The sequence below is a fragment of the Eumetopias jubatus genome, unplaced genomic scaffold (genome assembly GCF_037043125.1).
Source record: "Eumetopias jubatus isolate StellerSeaLion01/CBP00866 unplaced genomic scaffold, mEumJub1_p1.0 scaffold_12, whole genome shotgun sequence".
Lineage (NCBI taxonomy): Eukaryota > Metazoa > Chordata > Mammalia > Carnivora > Otariidae > Eumetopias > Eumetopias jubatus.
In genome coordinates, this window is record NW_028274818.1 from 104,368,320 (window position 1) to 104,384,929 (window position 16,610).

The window sequence follows — 16,610 nt, forward strand, 5'->3', positions numbered from 1 at the left end:
ATGTGGAAACAGCTATGTTATTTCCCGTCTCAAGATAGATCAGACACTTCTGTCTCCTTGTAGCAATCTCCACCACAGGGAATTCTGGAGGTGGGCTGCAAGGGAAGAGCTGCTGCCCTGATTTCCAGGCTAGCACTTTGAGGCTATTCTAGAATTTATAAAGTCACAGTGCATTTCCGGGGATGCACAAAGCTGTCACTTCATCCACAAATATACATGTTACTGGTGTGAGTCTCCTCAATTCATCAGATCACTACATTTGGGGAGACAAAGGGGTAGAAGCACTGCTGCCCCCAAGTGCCAGGGGTAGGATTGTGAGATACAGAATGCCCAGTTAAATCTGAATTGCAGATAAACACTGAATAATTTTTTTTAGTGTAAGTATGCCCCCAGTGTATCTAGAATCCAGATGTAAGTCCTGCACATCTGTCTGCGTGTGTGTGTAAACGTGTGTATCTGGGTGATATGAGGGGGGTGCTCACAAGCATCTTCAGACCGAGACAGCCTGAAAGCCCCCTGGGGACAGTTTCTTCCCAGTCCACCAGGGGTTCTCAGCCACTCTCTGGGGCCAAGGAGGCACTGCCTCCTAACCACAGCTAGACACTGGGCTTGGAGCAGAGCTCAGGTATACCAGTTTCTCCCATTTGTTATGTTGTTGTGTGAAGGTCCCCACACAGAGGCCACCAGCTCAACAGTGCACCCACTCTTGGCTTTTTTTCTCCTCTCCTTTCCCGCTCCCTCACACCTGGCTTCCTGGAGCCATCTCCCTAAGTAACCTATCTGCCCTCAAGCCCTTGTTGCAGGCTGTCCTAGGGGAAACCCAAACTGTAACAGTCGGTACTGGAAGTGGCCCTATAAACTGAGCCCTCAGGATGGGATTCCGGAACAGGTCCCTCGCTGGTCAGATGGTTAGTAAGAGGAGCCTGGTAATGAGCGCGGTAGTCACGACTCCCAGCATGCTCTACCTAGCCATTACGAAGATTTCTACCAGGCACGGCAGGATATGAGGTTCTGGTAGGAGGGGAAGCATGAGTTTCTGAAACAGTCCTGGAACTTGAAACCTTGTTGGGATAGTGGCAATTACAAGGACTGCAGGTACTCTCTCAAGCTTTGAAGAAAGAAAATTATAGGCTTAGTTCAGCCAACTATCATTTCAGGGCATGTTGTGAAAGCCAAAGTCGCCCACAGGAGGGATTAAAGAGATTCCCATCTTCTGCAGCAAGAGCAGACTGGCCTGAAAACCAACACAGGGTTGATTGTGAGGGGGGCAGAACTGCAGAGACAGCTAAATGCAAAGCCTTGCCAAGTCATTTATGCCAAAATTCTGGGTCCTGATTGGGATCCTGATGCATTGGAAATCTGGGGAGGCGTGCTCAAGCACCTCAAGCCCCAAATTCTCCAGAACCCTCTGGTCTAACAAACGCATCTCCCCACCCGACCCCCCTTGCTGTAGGAGAGTAAACTCTTCTTGCTTGGAGACCACGCAAAGATCTCACCTGACTACAGTCAGGGAACAGACAGGATGGACTTAAAGGAATCATGCTGGATATTACTGAGTTGTGGAGTTTAGAAGGAAGTTTCAGAGTCAGATTTTCAGACTGTGGCAGAGACAGGATACACACACCAGAATGCACACGAGCTGACAAATGTTCTCCATGACGAAATAAATGTGTTCAGTATGCAGGAAAAAAAAAAAAGGCACAACACAGACCAAGATGCAGCTCTCTATACACTCTACCCCAATTTCCCAATATGCACCTTCACGAGTACGAAAAGTCCCAATTACCCCAAATCCAAATTTCCCCATAACTAAAACTGGCAGGAGTAGTTTCCTCTCTTGGAAGTGTTCAGTAACCAACATACCATTTAACAGTCCTGAGGCACCATTACAAGATGTTTAAGTTTATTCCGAATCAGATTAAATTGTGTTCAATGTGGCTCAATTCTTTACAAATCTTATACTTCTCGAATATATGTTAAAACAGTTAAACAGTTTCAGTGTTCCTTCCTTAATTACACTGGATATACTCAGTTTAACTATACAAAAGGCAGTGCCGGCCTGGCTTGGGGCCCAAGGCGAGGTGAGGGGACCGCGCCCCAGAGGGCTGTCCAGCGAGGAGTGCTCCGCCACCTTCCAGCCCCTCCGTGCCACCGTACCGCCACTGAGCACCCACTCTCCAGGCACCCCTTGATGTGTGAGTGAAACAAAATCTATGACTAGAGTTTATATCGCAATTACTGGGCTTCTCCCTAGCATCCATGGGCTAAAGTTTAATAAAAACAAAACCCACCCAGAGAGCATTACTTGACGGTTAAAGCACTTCTCCCTCTCCAGGGTGGACTCTCTGATGTTTAGAAAGATTTGACTTACTACAGAAGGTTTTTCCACAGTGATTACACCAGTAGGGCTTCTCCCCGGTATGGATTCTATGGTGTTTATTAAAATTTGAGCTGTGGTTGAAGGCTTTCCCACACTCCTTACATTTATATGGCTTCTCTCCGGTGTGGAGCCTCTGGTGAGAACTAAGACCTGCGTGCTGACTAAAGCTCTTCCCACACTCGTTACACTGGTAAGGTTTCTCCCCAGTGTGTATCCGATAGTGTCGGATGAGGCTGCCTTTACCACTGAAAGCTTTTCCACAATCTTTACACTGATACGGCGCCTCTTCGGTGTGCATTCGCTGATGTTTAAGGAGGTCTGAGCTCTGACCAAAGGCTTTCCCACACTTACAGTCATAGGGCCGGTCCACCAAGTGTGTTCTGTAGTGAAGGGTGAGGTTTGAACTGTGGCTGAAAGCTTTCCCACATTTGGTGCACACATATGGTTTCTCCCCAGTGTGTGTTCGCCGGTGTTTGGTGAGGTTTGAGCTATTACTAAAGGCTTTTCCACACTCGGCACATATGTACCGCCTCTCTCCTGGGGCAGGTTTGGCGGGAATCAATTCTCTGCCTTTCTTGGAACCTTTGTCTAGGAGAGGAGTTTTTGTTCCTCTTTCCTTTTCAAGGTTTACCCACTGCCTTTCTAACCTGGCCTCACATTTACTGGCAATAATCATGGGAATAACATCTCTTTTGAGTTCTTGAGATTCTTCAGAACCTTTCTGCTTGTCTGTTGATTCCTCATTCTGGGTGTTCGAGTCACAATCTGAAACAAGAAGTAGAATAAGAACAGGTCAGTTGTTTTGTGTTCTGAGAAGAAACTGTTGAAGGAGAAATAGAAAGGTCAGCTGACGTGGATGGTGACCAAGTATCGCTCGGTGAGAGATCACAACATGACAGTGACACGAACAAGTCACCACCAGATCTAGTTTACAGCATGAGGCTGTCACACCAGCCCCAGCAGCAGCTAGAATGCTGTGACGAGGGCATAGCTTTCTCTGCCACGAGAAGCATTTCACATAAAGAGGGCATGGAAGCAAAACCAAGCCTACTGGGACAGAAACATAGGAGCTGGGGGATGCTCAGGCAGAAAGAAACAAGTAAGAAATATTACCGAACGGTCAAAGTTGATTAAGGAAAATAAAAAGGGTAATTAATTAAGGGAGAGGAGGCTAGCGGCAAACTCATGAAATCCACATTCTCACAGAAGTGGAATATAAAAGCAACAAAAGACATGGAACACTACATCAAAAACTAATGATGTATTGTATGGTGATCAACATAACATAAAAAAAAAAAAAAATCAAACCAAAACACAATAAAAAAAAAAAGGCAACAAAAGAGGACATTCAGTCCACATATGACCAGGCTAGTCCCAGCTCATTATTAGTTTAAATCAAAGTGCCCACCTCCCAGGAGGGTTTGATTCCCAGCACGTACCCTACAGTGGCTGTCTCACCATCTTTTAGTTCTAAAGTTAATACTGCTAAACCAGACTGAAGCCATCTATCTTTTTTAGAGCACTGCACTAGGCAGCCACACTTACAAGTCCGTCTAACCCGTCCACATACACGGAAAAGGGGAGTAGGAGAAATCCACACTGAACCAGGGGCTCCCTGACACCTGTCGGCGGCCCCCGAGGAGTACAGAAGCCTCTGTCAATGAGGTACCTTCCTCTCAGCCCCTTCCCTGGTCCCTGGCGCCCTCTCTCCACTCGACCATCTCTTTCCTCGAGCCGCCAGCAGCAACCACCCAGCCGCATGCATGCTCACCCCCCCACCCCCCGCCCCCTGCCTGCCCGGACCACAGCCGCGGCAGATAAAAGTCCCCTTCACTCTCGGTGATGAGCAATCACTTGGCTACATACACAGACTTTCCTTCAAGTTACCATGTATTCTGTGTGGGAAATAAGTAACTCAATAAATAAGTGAAACATTTTAAATAACCTTATGAGGCAGAAGCTGAAAAGATTTTACCTGGGACCATTTCTGCATAATCCAATGCTGATTTTAACAGGTTCTTCGCTCAGTCATTAACAAATGAACACGCCTCATCTCTCACTGGTTCCTTCAACCTGTCACACCTCTGTGAACAGTCCCTTTTTTAAATTTACTTCGACCAACACTTTTAAGAGTGTCATGTTCCCCTGCAACCCCATGCTAGGACTCTAGCTGAGATGCACTTGGGAGGAAAGGCACTCAGGTACTCATCCTGCCCAAGCAGCCAGACCAGGCAAGTCAGTCTAGGGGGACTGCCTCACAACCAGTAATGAGAATTATTCTGTTTCTTCCACCACAAAGGCTTGGGGCACCAAGCACGCAGCACGACAGACAGTCCCTACCTTGACTCTTTCTCAGCTCTGGAGTGAAATCCTGCTCTTCCCCAGTCTCCTGGATGTATAAGGGCTTCCAACCTTCGCATTTGTGACTGGTCTCCACAGACTGGGGCTGCGTGTTGCTTGGAAACTTTGCTGTTCCTGAAGAGGACCTCTTCTCCCAAACCTGTTGCTGTTCATTTGGAGGAGGTGAGACCTAGAGACAACCACGAATGGCGGGGTTTGTGCACAGCTCACCTCAAAACTACAGGTGACCTCTGAACACGGGTCTGAACTATGCAGGTCCACTTATACACATATATGTATTTTTTGATACATACAGTACAGTAAATGTATTTTCTCTTCCTTATGGTTTTCTTAATGTTTTCCTTTCTGTAGCTTACTTTATTATAAGAACATGGTATATAACACACATAACATACAAAGTAAGTGTTGACTATTTATGTTATTGGTAAAGCTTCCGGTCAACATTAGGCTATTTACTTAGAAGTTAAACTTTGGGGAATCAAAAGTTATATTGGGATTTTCAAATGCATGTGGGCTGAGGGGAGGGGGGGTGACAACCCTAAACCCTGGGTTGTTCAGACTTTTCAACTGCAGAACGAAAGCAAGCCTCAGGAGAGCTAAAGTACAACCGCTAGGAAAAAGAAAAGAAACACATCCATCTCATTCAAGTCCCACGGCTAAAGATCAATACTGGACAGAAGAAGAACAGGAGGAAACATGATCTAAGTCAGCATAAGCTTCCAGTCAGCCCCTCCCATTGGACGGATAAACCCAGTCCTGCCCAGAGTGCTCTATTCCCAGCCTCACAGCATGTAAGGTCTCCCCAGACTACCTGCTGTCCTGGCTCGTCCAGTTCCTGCTCCAGGTCTTCTAGGAGAGTGACGGCCTCTTCGGCGCTCTCCGGGCAGTGCTCCTGCACCCAGGCCTGGAGCTCCTGGGGCAGGATGGTCAGGAACTGCTCCAGCACCAGCAGCTCCAGGATTTGCTCCTTGGTGTGGATCTCGGGCCTCAGCCACTCACAGCAGAGCACCCGGAGCTGGCTCAGGGCCTCCCGGGGGCCAGGCGTGTCATGGTAGCCAAACTGCCGGAAGCGCTGGCGGAACACCTCCAGGCTAGGAAGGCTCTGCCCTTCCTCTTCATCCTCATCTTTAACCACCACAGGCCCCCTCTCCCGTGGAGGCCTCGGGCCCCGAACTGCAGCCATGCCCAAAACCTTGGTCATCACACAGATTCCAGAAACAGCCTCACTGGAGATGGTACTCTGTGGAGCAGGAAATAGAGGTTTCTTTGGGTTTCTGGTTCTTTAGGGCTATGCGTTAAACCTGAGAAAATATGGTTACCAAAAATTACAAAAAGAAAAAAAGGATGCTTTTTAGGTCTTGACAGCCATACCTTTAGCACAAGAAATTGTAGAAATTACAGCCACCATAAAACTATCATACAAATATTACTGTTCAAAATCATTCGGGAGCCAGGTCAGGATATCCTAAACTTACTTTGTCTCCACTAAAAAAAAAGGGCACAATGGCATACTTTTAAAATTAAATTTAAATTAACTTTGATCCAAAAACTGTTTCAGAATCTTACAACTCCGAGATTTCAACAGGATATCTATCTACAGGCCAAATGCAGCCCTCCAAATCTAAGACTTTGAGCTTCAATATTAAAAATTTGCTAGCCAAGGATGCATGACTGGCTCAGTTAGTAGAGCACACGACTCTTGATCTCAGGGTCTTGAGTTCAAACCCCGTATCAAACCCCCTACTTCACTAAATAAATAAGTAAGTAAGTAAGTAAATAAATTGCTAGTCAAACGATGGGGCTAGTCAGCATAACCAGGAATCATGTTAGAAGGTTGGAATTAAGAGTATTTAAAAATAATTGAGTATAATTAATGATGTAATTTAAAAAATCTGTTTTTCAAAGATCCCATTTATTTATTTGAGAGACTGTGAGCATGTGGGGGGTTGGGGGGAGACATGCAGACTCTGCCCTGAGCTCAGAGCCCCACGCAGGCCGATCCCATGACCCTGAGGTCAAACACTGAGCCAAAACCAAGTCGGACGCTTAACTAACTGAGCCACCCAGGGGCCCCAATGATGTAATTCTGAGCTTCACTTGACCCACTTTTTAGTAGGGCATATGCAAGTTTTTAAAAGTCCTTTACCTTTAGGTTTCACAGAAAGACAAGTGGAATGACAGAGATTAAACTAATAGTAACCTATATTCTTTTTTTTTTAAAGATTTTATTTATTTATTTGAGAGACAGAGAATGAGAGATAGAGAGCACGAGAGGGAAGAGGGTCAGAGGGAGAAGCAGACTCCCTGCTGAGCAGGGAGCCCGATGTGGGACTCGATCCCGAGATTCCAGGATCATGACCTGAGCCGAAGGCAGTCGCTCAACCAACTGAGCCACCCAGGTGCCCTAACTTATATTCTTACAGAGGTATTTATCTCGATGAGATATATATTGCTGAGAAGAAACAGAGGGGAAAAAAATTAAACCAGAAATGATACAAATGCAAAGTGCTTAAAAGTATTTTTCTTTTAAATATTAAATATTATAAACATGTCGGTCAGTTCATACATTAGAACACCCAAAACATCTGTAATAAATACAATTACTTCTATTTTCCTCATTTGCCAAAAGTGAAGTCCATCTACTCAACATTTACTTGAATGCCATGGGCTTGGAGCTGGGAGTGCAGTGATGAGCAAGCCAGATGCACTCCCACCCCCACGGAGCTTTCAAGTTTGTGGGAGAGATGGAAAACAAATGAGTAAAGAGACATCAGAATCAAACTACAATTATCAGCATTCATTAAACATATTCTGAAAGACACCTGCATAAATTAGCCTTCCATGCTTGTGACTGTCTTTCCTGAGCATGTTTCCAAACTGTTAAGCAGCACTTGTCATGTGTCACATAGATGTCCCATTCTGGGTGTGGCTAATTGAGAGCAGGAAAACCCTGGGGAAGTCTCAACAGAGAGCCAAACAGATAAAAACCTACGTGGGTTTTTGTTATGTGAAACTATGCTGATAACAAGGGTAGAGACCATAAAAAGGAGGCACAAATGACTTACAGAAGATGAGGAAATAGAAGTCACAAACAATCTAAATCTAAGGCATTTAAAAACTTGAGTATGAAAAAAATAAAAATGAAAATACAAACGAGTATGCTCGTGGCTCACACGCACGTCGTTTTCCACGGATCTGGCTTGTATAACCTGAATATCAAGTCTCACATATGGCCCCATAACGGAAAAAGGGTAAAACACGAACAGTGATCTTGCTGGGTTGTAGATAACTTCAGTTTTTAAAATTCTTTTTTTCATTTCCCCCCATTTTTTTTTTTTAAAGATTTTACTTATTTATTTGACAGAGAGACAGCAAGAACAGGAACACAAGCAGGGGGAGTGGGAGAGGGAGAAGCAGGCTTCCCGTTGAGCAGGGAGCCCGATGTGGGGCTCGATCCCAGGACCCTGGGATCATGACCTGAGTTGAAGGCAGACGCTTAATGCCTGAGCCACTCAGGCGCCCCATCATTTCCCAAATTTTCTATAGTGGGTATTGTTACTTTTATATCAGAAAATCAGAATATCCTTAAAAGACAAACAAAACAGTTTTTACTATTAATGCCCAAACTTCATGGCCTTCAAAAACAAAACCAAACCACCCCAAGAAAACAAAAAAGCAATTCCAGACCATGCAGAGCCCCCTGCCACAAATGTACATGTTAGAGCTTTTGTATTAAGTTTTGTATTAAGTTATTTAGTTTCACCCATTTCGTAAACACGCATTAAAAACATATTTTATATGAACTACCAATTCTGGTAATTAAAAAAAATATGAAATGGGATTCTAGGACTAGAACCTCAGTATGTAACCTTTTATAAGAAATGCTGTAATTACCAGCTGCTAATTAGTTCAGAATTCTAGGGATGCCAGTCCTTGGGACTCCCCTCCACTGTACCCCCATTCTTTTTTTTTTTTTAAGATTTTTTTTTATTATTTATTTGACAGAGAGAGATACAGCGAGAGAGGGAACACAAGCAGGGGGAGTGGGAGAGGGAGAAGCAGGCTTCCCGTTGAGCAGGGAGCCCAATGTGGGGCCCGATCCCAGGACCCCGGGATCATGACCTGAGCCGAAGGCAGATGCCTTCGGTACAGATGCGCCACCCAGGTGCCCCTGTACCCCCGTTCTGAAGCATCCTATGAGATGTCAATAGGTGTCCTGACATGGTGGACCAGACTCAGCACCACCCACTCCCTCATGCTGCCCTGCACACCCAATATACTGCTGGAGCGCCCAAGTTCAGGATAACTTGAAACTGAGCTGGGACAGGAGCACATCATCTCGTTTCCTAAAATAAAGGCATTAGCACTCAAGGCTAAGATAACCTCAAAATAACAGATGTAGTAGTGCCGGGAGCATTCATTTGAAATGCTTTGAAGTAGGTCTCCGCAGTGCGGAAATACTTGTTTGTAACTGGTTACAAAATTTCATACTCCGCCCAGAGAAGGGCATCCCTACAACAGGAAAGACACCGTAGTCTGTTTGGGCTGCTCAGCTTCTGGGATCAAGCCTGGGAAACTCAGCAAGACATGAGGAGTTATATAACACAGGTGGCATTAAACAGGGAGTGACCTATCATTCCTGTGGATCTGTTCCCAGAAGGGCATATCCAAACCCACAGATCACATAACTGCCTCTGCAAAATATGTACCCAGTGACAATTAAAAGCTGGGGCTCTTGGCCGGCTTAGTTGGTAGAGCGTGTGACTCTTGATCTCGTTGTTAAGTTTGAGCCCCATGCTGGGTGTAGAGATTATTCTAAAACAAAAAAAAAAATCTTAAGAAAAAGCTTCCCTAGACGCTGCCCACATTCAAATTCATGTCTTTGCCAAGACCACAAATGAGTAGAGGGCCTGGCACTTGGACTCCTTCGTCCTTGCTGCATTTATTCCCCTTGGAGATTTCATCTGGTCACATGGCTTGAATTACCATCTGTATACTCCCAACTGCCAATTTATCTCCAGCCTGGACCTCTCTTCTGAACTCTAGACTCATACAACCAACTACTACTTGACGTCGCCACCAGCATGTCCAATGGCACCTCAAGTTTAAGATGTCCAAAACTGCAGTCCCCATTATTGCCCGCCCCCCCAGCTATTCATCTCAGTTAACGGCCACTCCAGCATTCGGTTTTCCTGGACCAAAAAACCTGGTTATCTCAGACTCCTCCTTCACATTCTACCTATAATTCATAAGCAAATCCTGTGAGCCCTACATCCAAAAGACCCACTATTCAACCAATTCTCACTTCCTCCAACACTGCCATCCCAGCCCATCACTTTTTTTTTTTTTTTTAAGATTTATTTATTTAACACAGAGAGACACAGCGAGAGAGGGAACACAAGCAGGGGGAGTGGGAGAGGGAGAAGCAGACTTCCCCGCAGAGCAGGGAGCCCGATGCACGGCTCGATCCCAGGACCCTGGGATCATGACCTGAGCCGAAGGCAGACGCTTAACGACTGAGCCACCCAGGCGCCCCCCAGCCCATCACCTCTTGACCAGTGTACTGCAAGGGCCTCCTAAGTGCCTCCTCTTTCGGCCCTCGGTCTATTGCCAACAAGCAGCAGAGTGATCCTGTTAAAATACAAGAGAAGTGATCCCTCTCCCTCTGCCCCTCCCCGTGTGTGTGCTCTCTCTAAAATAAATAACTAAATCTTTAAAAAATAAAATCTCTAAAAAATAATAAGAGAATAAAACATTTAAATTGAAAAACATGGGGGAGTGGGGTGGAAAAGCAGCTTTGATAAATGCTGTTCTATTACGGAGTGGTAGTAAAGAGAAATATGTTAGCTGTTAACTTCAAAACTTAGTTGAAGCAGACCATTTTTAGAGTTCATTAGGTATTTTTAAAAAGTTATGAAGTGTTTTTCTTTTACGATTATTTTTTAATTTTTAAATTATTTTTTAAAGATTTTATTTAGTTGTTAGAGAGAGAGCACAAGCAGGGGCAGAGGGAGAAGCAGACTCCCGCTGAGCAGGGACGTGGGGCTCGATCTCAGGACCCTGGGATCATGACCTGAGCTAAAGGCAGACACTTAACCGACTGAGCCACCCAGGCGTCCCACAATTATTTTTTTAAAAAGGTGCCTGCTTTGTCTCTAGGAACAATAATTAATTTGACTCTCATCCAACAATTATCAGAATACTGATCTGATGAAATAAAGTTTCTAACAGATCTACTGCAAACATACACAATGCTTACTTCTACTTTTATCAAACAACTGTAACTGGCTGACAACGTTATGACAATCTTGTCCTCCTTTGAAATCACACCAGCCATTTTCCAGTTTGGCAACTCTAACTCCAAGGCTCAAAGGCTAGCAGCAGAGGTTTATTGATTTATTTTTTATTAAAAAAAAAAATAGGGGGCACCGGGCTGGCTCAGTCAGAAGAGCATGTGACTCTTGATGTCACGGTTGTGAGTTTGAGCCCCACATTCAGCATAGAGCTTATTTAAAAAAACTTCAACAGGAGAAAATCAAATTTAGCTTTGTATGTACAGGGAGCCACACAGACATGAAATTCCAAAGGCAGTCTGGCAACATGGAGGCTTATGTAACAACCTGAGCTAAGGAGATGGGTCTGAGGATACTAAGATGAGGAAGATCATTAGCAGGAAGGTGAGAGGAGATGTTTGCAAAACAAGAGGGTGCCCTATTATGCAGGTTTTTTAGGTGAAGAAGAATCTCCTTGATAGCTCTCTTTCTGGTATAGGCAGGCACTTGAGGGGAAAGGTGAAAAGCCTTTCCTGAATCTGCTGGGTTTCAATTGCTTTTAACTCAAAATACTATTCATGCTAAAGTGCCCCATCTTGGGACAGCCTGCCCTTGGCTCCTGAAGTTCCCTCCTCTGAAAAATAGAAGTTTCACACATTATAAGTCTAGTACCAGCAGAGGTTTAGCATACAAATCTGCACATAACACCCAGCTGTTGACAACAATTTTATTCATTTCTCTGTTTGGCACACAAAAGTCACAGCCTGGCCTCTGCCTCCTCATACTGTCTCATCACTCCCCTGCTCATTCCCTATGATCCATTGATGCCCAATTTTCGGGGCAGATTTCTATTTGTCTTTCAAATCTCAGCCTAATAATAAATACACAAAAAGACACTTAACCTTAGTTATAATAAAAGACATGAAAATTAAAGCTACAATGAAACACTTCCATCTATCAGACTGGCAAAGATTTTTTAAAAATCCAGTAATGCTCTGTCTTGATTCCCCTGCCCCCTACCCTGAGAAAGCCAGTTATTTCACATTTGGTCATGCTGAGTTTGCCTAAAGGTTCACTCAGGGATGCCCTCCAGGTCTTGGCTTCTGAATTTTTCTTTCTTTCTTTTTTTTTTAATTTGATTGATTAACTGATTGTAAGCTCTGTGCCCAACGTGGGGCTTGAACTCATGACCTTGAGATCAAGAGTCGCATGTTCTACTGAGCTAGCCAGGCGCCCAGGCTTCTGAAGTTTTCTTAGTAAAGTATTTATAAAATCAAAAGCATGTGGATAGAAAACAAGAGGCTTGGAGCACCTAGGTGGCTCAGCCTGTTGAGTGTCTGCCTTCGGCTCCGGTCGTGGTCCTGGGGTCCTGGGTTCGAGCCCTGCATCGGGCTCCCTGCTCGGTGGGGAGTCTGCCTCTCCCTCTCCCTGCAGCTCCCCCTGCTTGTACTCTCTGTCAAATACATATATCAAATCTTTTTTTATTATTTATTTTTTTAAGATTTTTATTTATGTATTTGAGGGAACACAAGCAGGAGGAGTGGGAGAGGGAGAAGCAGGCTTCCCGTGGAGCAGGGAGCCCGATGCTGGGCTCGATCCCAGGACTCTGAGATCATGACCTGAGCCGAAGGCAGACGCTTAATGACCGAGCCACCCAGGGGCCCCTAAATAAATAAAATCTTAAAAATTAAAAAAAAGAAATCAAGAGGCTTCATTACTAAGTCACATTGTCTTCAACCACAGTGAACTACTTTTTTAAGGCTACCTAGAATGCTTAGCACAAGAGGCTTATAAGTTCACAGTCTACTATAACCAGAACAGAATCGTTCCTATTCCCAGGGTTTTTTTTTTTTTTCTTTTCCTATCTTTTATGACAATTTCCCAAAATGTATACTTTTATAAAAATGCCCCAAATCCATTACGGAACAAGATGAGGCATAAATAAATCAAATTATCACAGATTCTAACAACTGAATGGTACTTACCAACTAATACTAGAACGTCTTTAACACACTCATTGTGTACCTGAAAACTCGTAGGCAGGCAAATTTGGTAACTGAGGCACAGAATTCTACTGTACAGTATTTACTTTCTGCGTAGCAGCCTTCCAATCCCTGAAAATTTTTTGCCTCTCACCTCCCTTCTTCACAGCTCTTTCAACTGTTCCTAATAATAACATAGGTTTCCAAGGACCTCACCCACCAGATCACCTTTCCCTCGACAAACTATTTATAAATGGTAAGATAAAAATGCGTTTCCAAACTCGAGCAGATGCCCGTTGTGTGTGTGCTATCTATCCGAACAAAGCTCAACCGTACTATTCCCTCTCTTGGATCAGTCGCAACCCGGGACTTCCAATGAGGCTCGGTTCCCACAGCAGGTCTCCAAACCCCTCAGGCGTGTTCTCATCAATTATCCCTGAGTTGGGACTTCCTGTTGAGAGCCAGGGAAAAAAGACAAGGCAACCTGGTCCGACTGACGGCTCGGCTCAGGAAGAGCACAGAAAAAACTGCTCTGGAACGAGAACGAGGCAGTTCCATTTGTGAAACCCCCGGGGCGGGGCGGAAACGGCTTTCCCGTGAGCAAGAGCCTCCACTACCTGGGGCTGGGTAGAAGCGCGGGGCTCCTCCCTGAAGACCTCCCAGGGCGGGTCAGCTGGGGCTCTCCAGAGGCCACAGCTGCTCAACCTACTCCTCCCTCCCCGAACCCTTTCGGCCAAGGCTCTCTCTCTCGCCCGCCACGCGAACCAGGAACCAAGAGACTCACCAGATTTTGAAACCGCTCGAAGCGCCCGTACACCTCGATGCACCCAGCGGCCGGCGCAGCCGGAAGTGCGTCAGAGCCCCGCCCCCGCTGGAGTCTAACTGGGCCGTAGCGGTCCCTCTAGGAATTGGGGACGTCGTCGCTGCATCTTGGTGTCTCGGGTTCGTTGGGGGTCGAGGCGCTTTGGGGACAGGCGGAGTCGCTCCACTTACGAGAACAGGGACCTAGTTCTACCCCCCCTTTTTTTAACCAAGGAAGTGCCAACCAGGTGCAGGCTTTGGCGGTTCTCCCACCCGATCCCCGACGTCCCGGTCCAGGGAGAGGGTCCCCTCGTGGACTTCAGAGCCCTGTTCACCCGTGACCTGGGCCCGTCACTTCGTGAGAACTTGACCCACGTTTATGGACACGGAGCCCCACGTTTGGCCCACGAAGCCAGAGATTGAGTGATCACTGTCAGACTTGAGTCACGGTGGCATCAATTTGGAACAGAATTCTGGGCAGAAATCTCAGAGGCTGCCTTCTAAGGTGCTCCTGATGCAGTGGGGCTTGTTAAAGAAGTCTCTGCCTTTTTCTCCCGCTGCTTCTGCTAAGCTGCAGGTGTCAGACTAGATTCTCAGTGTTTCTTTCTGCACCAACCCCTGCAGCCCCCACTGAGTTTGCTTTTGCCTGATGCCTCCTCAAAAGACACACATGCTGAAGGACAGCAGCATGAAATTCCCTGCCTAAATGCACCCTGACTTTATAGAAACATGGTATCATTTCCCCCTTTTTGGGGGGGCGGGTCATTTTTTTTTTTTTTAATTTTCAAAGATAAACGTAGACAGGATGACAGTGAGCCTCCATGTAACAACTGGCCACTTTCAACAGTCATCACATGGTCAGTCTTGTTTCATTCATTCATTCCCCCCATGGGTGGGTTCTCGCTGCCACCTGTTAAGAGGCACCAAAAAGCCAATGGTGGCCCAGAAATGAGCAAATTGGAGGGTGTGAGGTCTGAACACCATACCATTCCACTGGAGAGAATCTGGAGAATTTTTCCTTACTTTAGGTAGGAGAAGAGGAGGGGAGAATGAGGGACAAAGTAGTCATAGTTTTCAAATATGTAAAGAGTTGTCATTTCCAAAAGAAATGTGTTTTATAGGACCCCAGAATTTAGAGCTAAGACCAAGGAATGGAAATGCTAGGAAAGTTCAGTGTAAGGAATGACTTCCTAATAAATAGTTGGTCAAAATAGCCACTCCCTGTATCATCTGGTGCTGTCTTGGATAGGTGGGAGAGCCCTGGGGATCGGGAGGACAGCAGTACTGCAGAGCGCATTTTTGGGCTTCATACAGCTTGCCTGCCCCATACCCCTGTTAGTTTTTCCTTGACTTCCAACCCTTTCACAACACTCCTTCACCGTTACCATTCATTCCCTCCATATACCGACTTAGAGCACTTACTATGGGCAAGGTACTGTTAAGTACGTGGTTTCACCTTCTTATTGCTCCATTAAAAACCTCAAAACTGACTGACTTTAACGCAACAATCATCATTTCTCATAGGATCTCACAAATCTGTGAATTGGCTGCGTTCTCCTGCTTCCTGTGGTGTCATCTAAGGAGCTGGGATGGCTGGCAGTTGATGCTGGCCCACAGACTGGAAGCTCAGCTGGGATGTGGGTCTGGGGGTTCAGTGCTCCTCCGTGTGAGTGTCTCCCCATGGCTGCTTGGGCTTCCTCATGATATGACTCGCTTCCTTAAGAGGTCAAGGCAGAATTTGCAGATGTTTAGGGCCCAGCCTTGGATCTTTGCCTAGCCATGCAACCAGTGAGCTGTGACGTTGAGGCTTGAAGGAAACCCTTCCAACTCCAAGCTTCTTGCTCTTTCTAAAGGAAAGGAGGGGTGCCTGGGCGGCTCAGTCGGTTAAGTGTCCGACTTGATTTTGGCTCAGGTCATGATCTCAGGGTCGTGCGATTGAGCCCTGTGTCGGGCTCTGCACTCAGCCGGGAGTCTGCTTGTGATTCTCTCTCTCCTTTTCCCTCTGCCCTTCCCCCTGCTTGTGCACTCACGCTCTCTCTCAAATAAATTAGTTAATTTAAAAAATCTTAAAAGCAAAGGAGCCCAGAGTTCGAAAATATTAATGCCAAAATAAACCTTAAGGATGATCTGGTTAAGCTCTTGTTTTCAGATGAAGCAACCGATGCCTGGGGAAGTCAGATCCAAGGCACACTAGTGAGCTAGTTAGTAGCGGACCTGAGAGTAGATCAAGATTCTCTAATTCCATCCTTTGTCCTTACTATATCTCAACAGATTTTTAAAAATAGCATTAGGAAGACCAATATGCTATCCATCCAAATCATCCTATATTACAGCAAGTTAACTTAGGATGAGTTATTATTTTCTTCCATTAATATAACTATGAGCACATGGCACAACCGTAAGAGAGCAAAGGAAAAGTTAGCTACCGTGCCTGGTGGCTCACTGTGATGTGTCACCTGCATTTCCTCTTCAGAGCAGTTTTGATTTCCAAGAACCTCATACTTCTTCCAGTGAATTCATTCAACAAACACCAAGAATGTGTCAGGCATTGGGGCGCCTGGGTGGCTCAGTCGGTTAAACGTCTGCATTTGGCTCAGGTCATGATCCCGGGGTCCTGGGATTGAGTCCCGCATTGGGCTCCCAGCTCAGGGGGGAGCCTGCTTCTCCCTCTCCCTCTCCCCCTGCTTGTGCTCTCTCTCTCTCTGTGTCAAATAAATAAATAAAATCTTAAAAAAAAAAAGTGTGTCAGGCATTGTGTTAAAAGCACAAGGAAAGGGGCGCCTGGGTGGCTCAGTCGGTTGAGCATCCAAATCT

The 16,610-nt window shown here is 45.7% G+C and overlaps 1 protein-coding gene across 3 annotated transcripts; it reads right to left on the reverse strand.

The window, feature by feature from the left end:
* Positions 1 to 2,224: 2,224 nt before the first annotated feature.
* On the reverse strand, positions 2,225 to 13,836 carry ZSCAN21 (zinc finger and SCAN domain containing 21). Of its 3 annotated transcripts, none has more exons than XM_088016702.1 (4): positions 13,780 to 13,836; positions 5,553 to 6,042; positions 4,721 to 4,910; positions 2,225 to 3,145 (listed from the first exon to the last, which is right to left on the reverse strand). In XM_088016702.1, exons 2-4 carry the CDS (start codon positions 5,940 to 5,942, stop codon positions 2,313 to 2,315), a joined length of 1,413 nt encoding a protein of 470 aa, XP_087872828.1. In that variant the 5' UTR covers positions 5,943 to 6,042; positions 13,780 to 13,836; the 3' UTR covers positions 2,225 to 2,312. The 3 variants fall into 3 exon arrangements, with proteins under 3 accessions (XP_087872828.1, XP_087872829.1, XP_087872830.1); XM_088016703.1 differs by having other exon boundaries at positions 5,553 to 5,981; positions 13,780 to 13,830; XM_088016704.1 differs by lacking the exon at positions 13,780 to 13,836 and adding an exon at positions 12,999 to 13,732 and having other exon boundaries at positions 5,553 to 5,981.
* Positions 13,837 to 16,610: the final 2,774 nt, after the last annotated feature.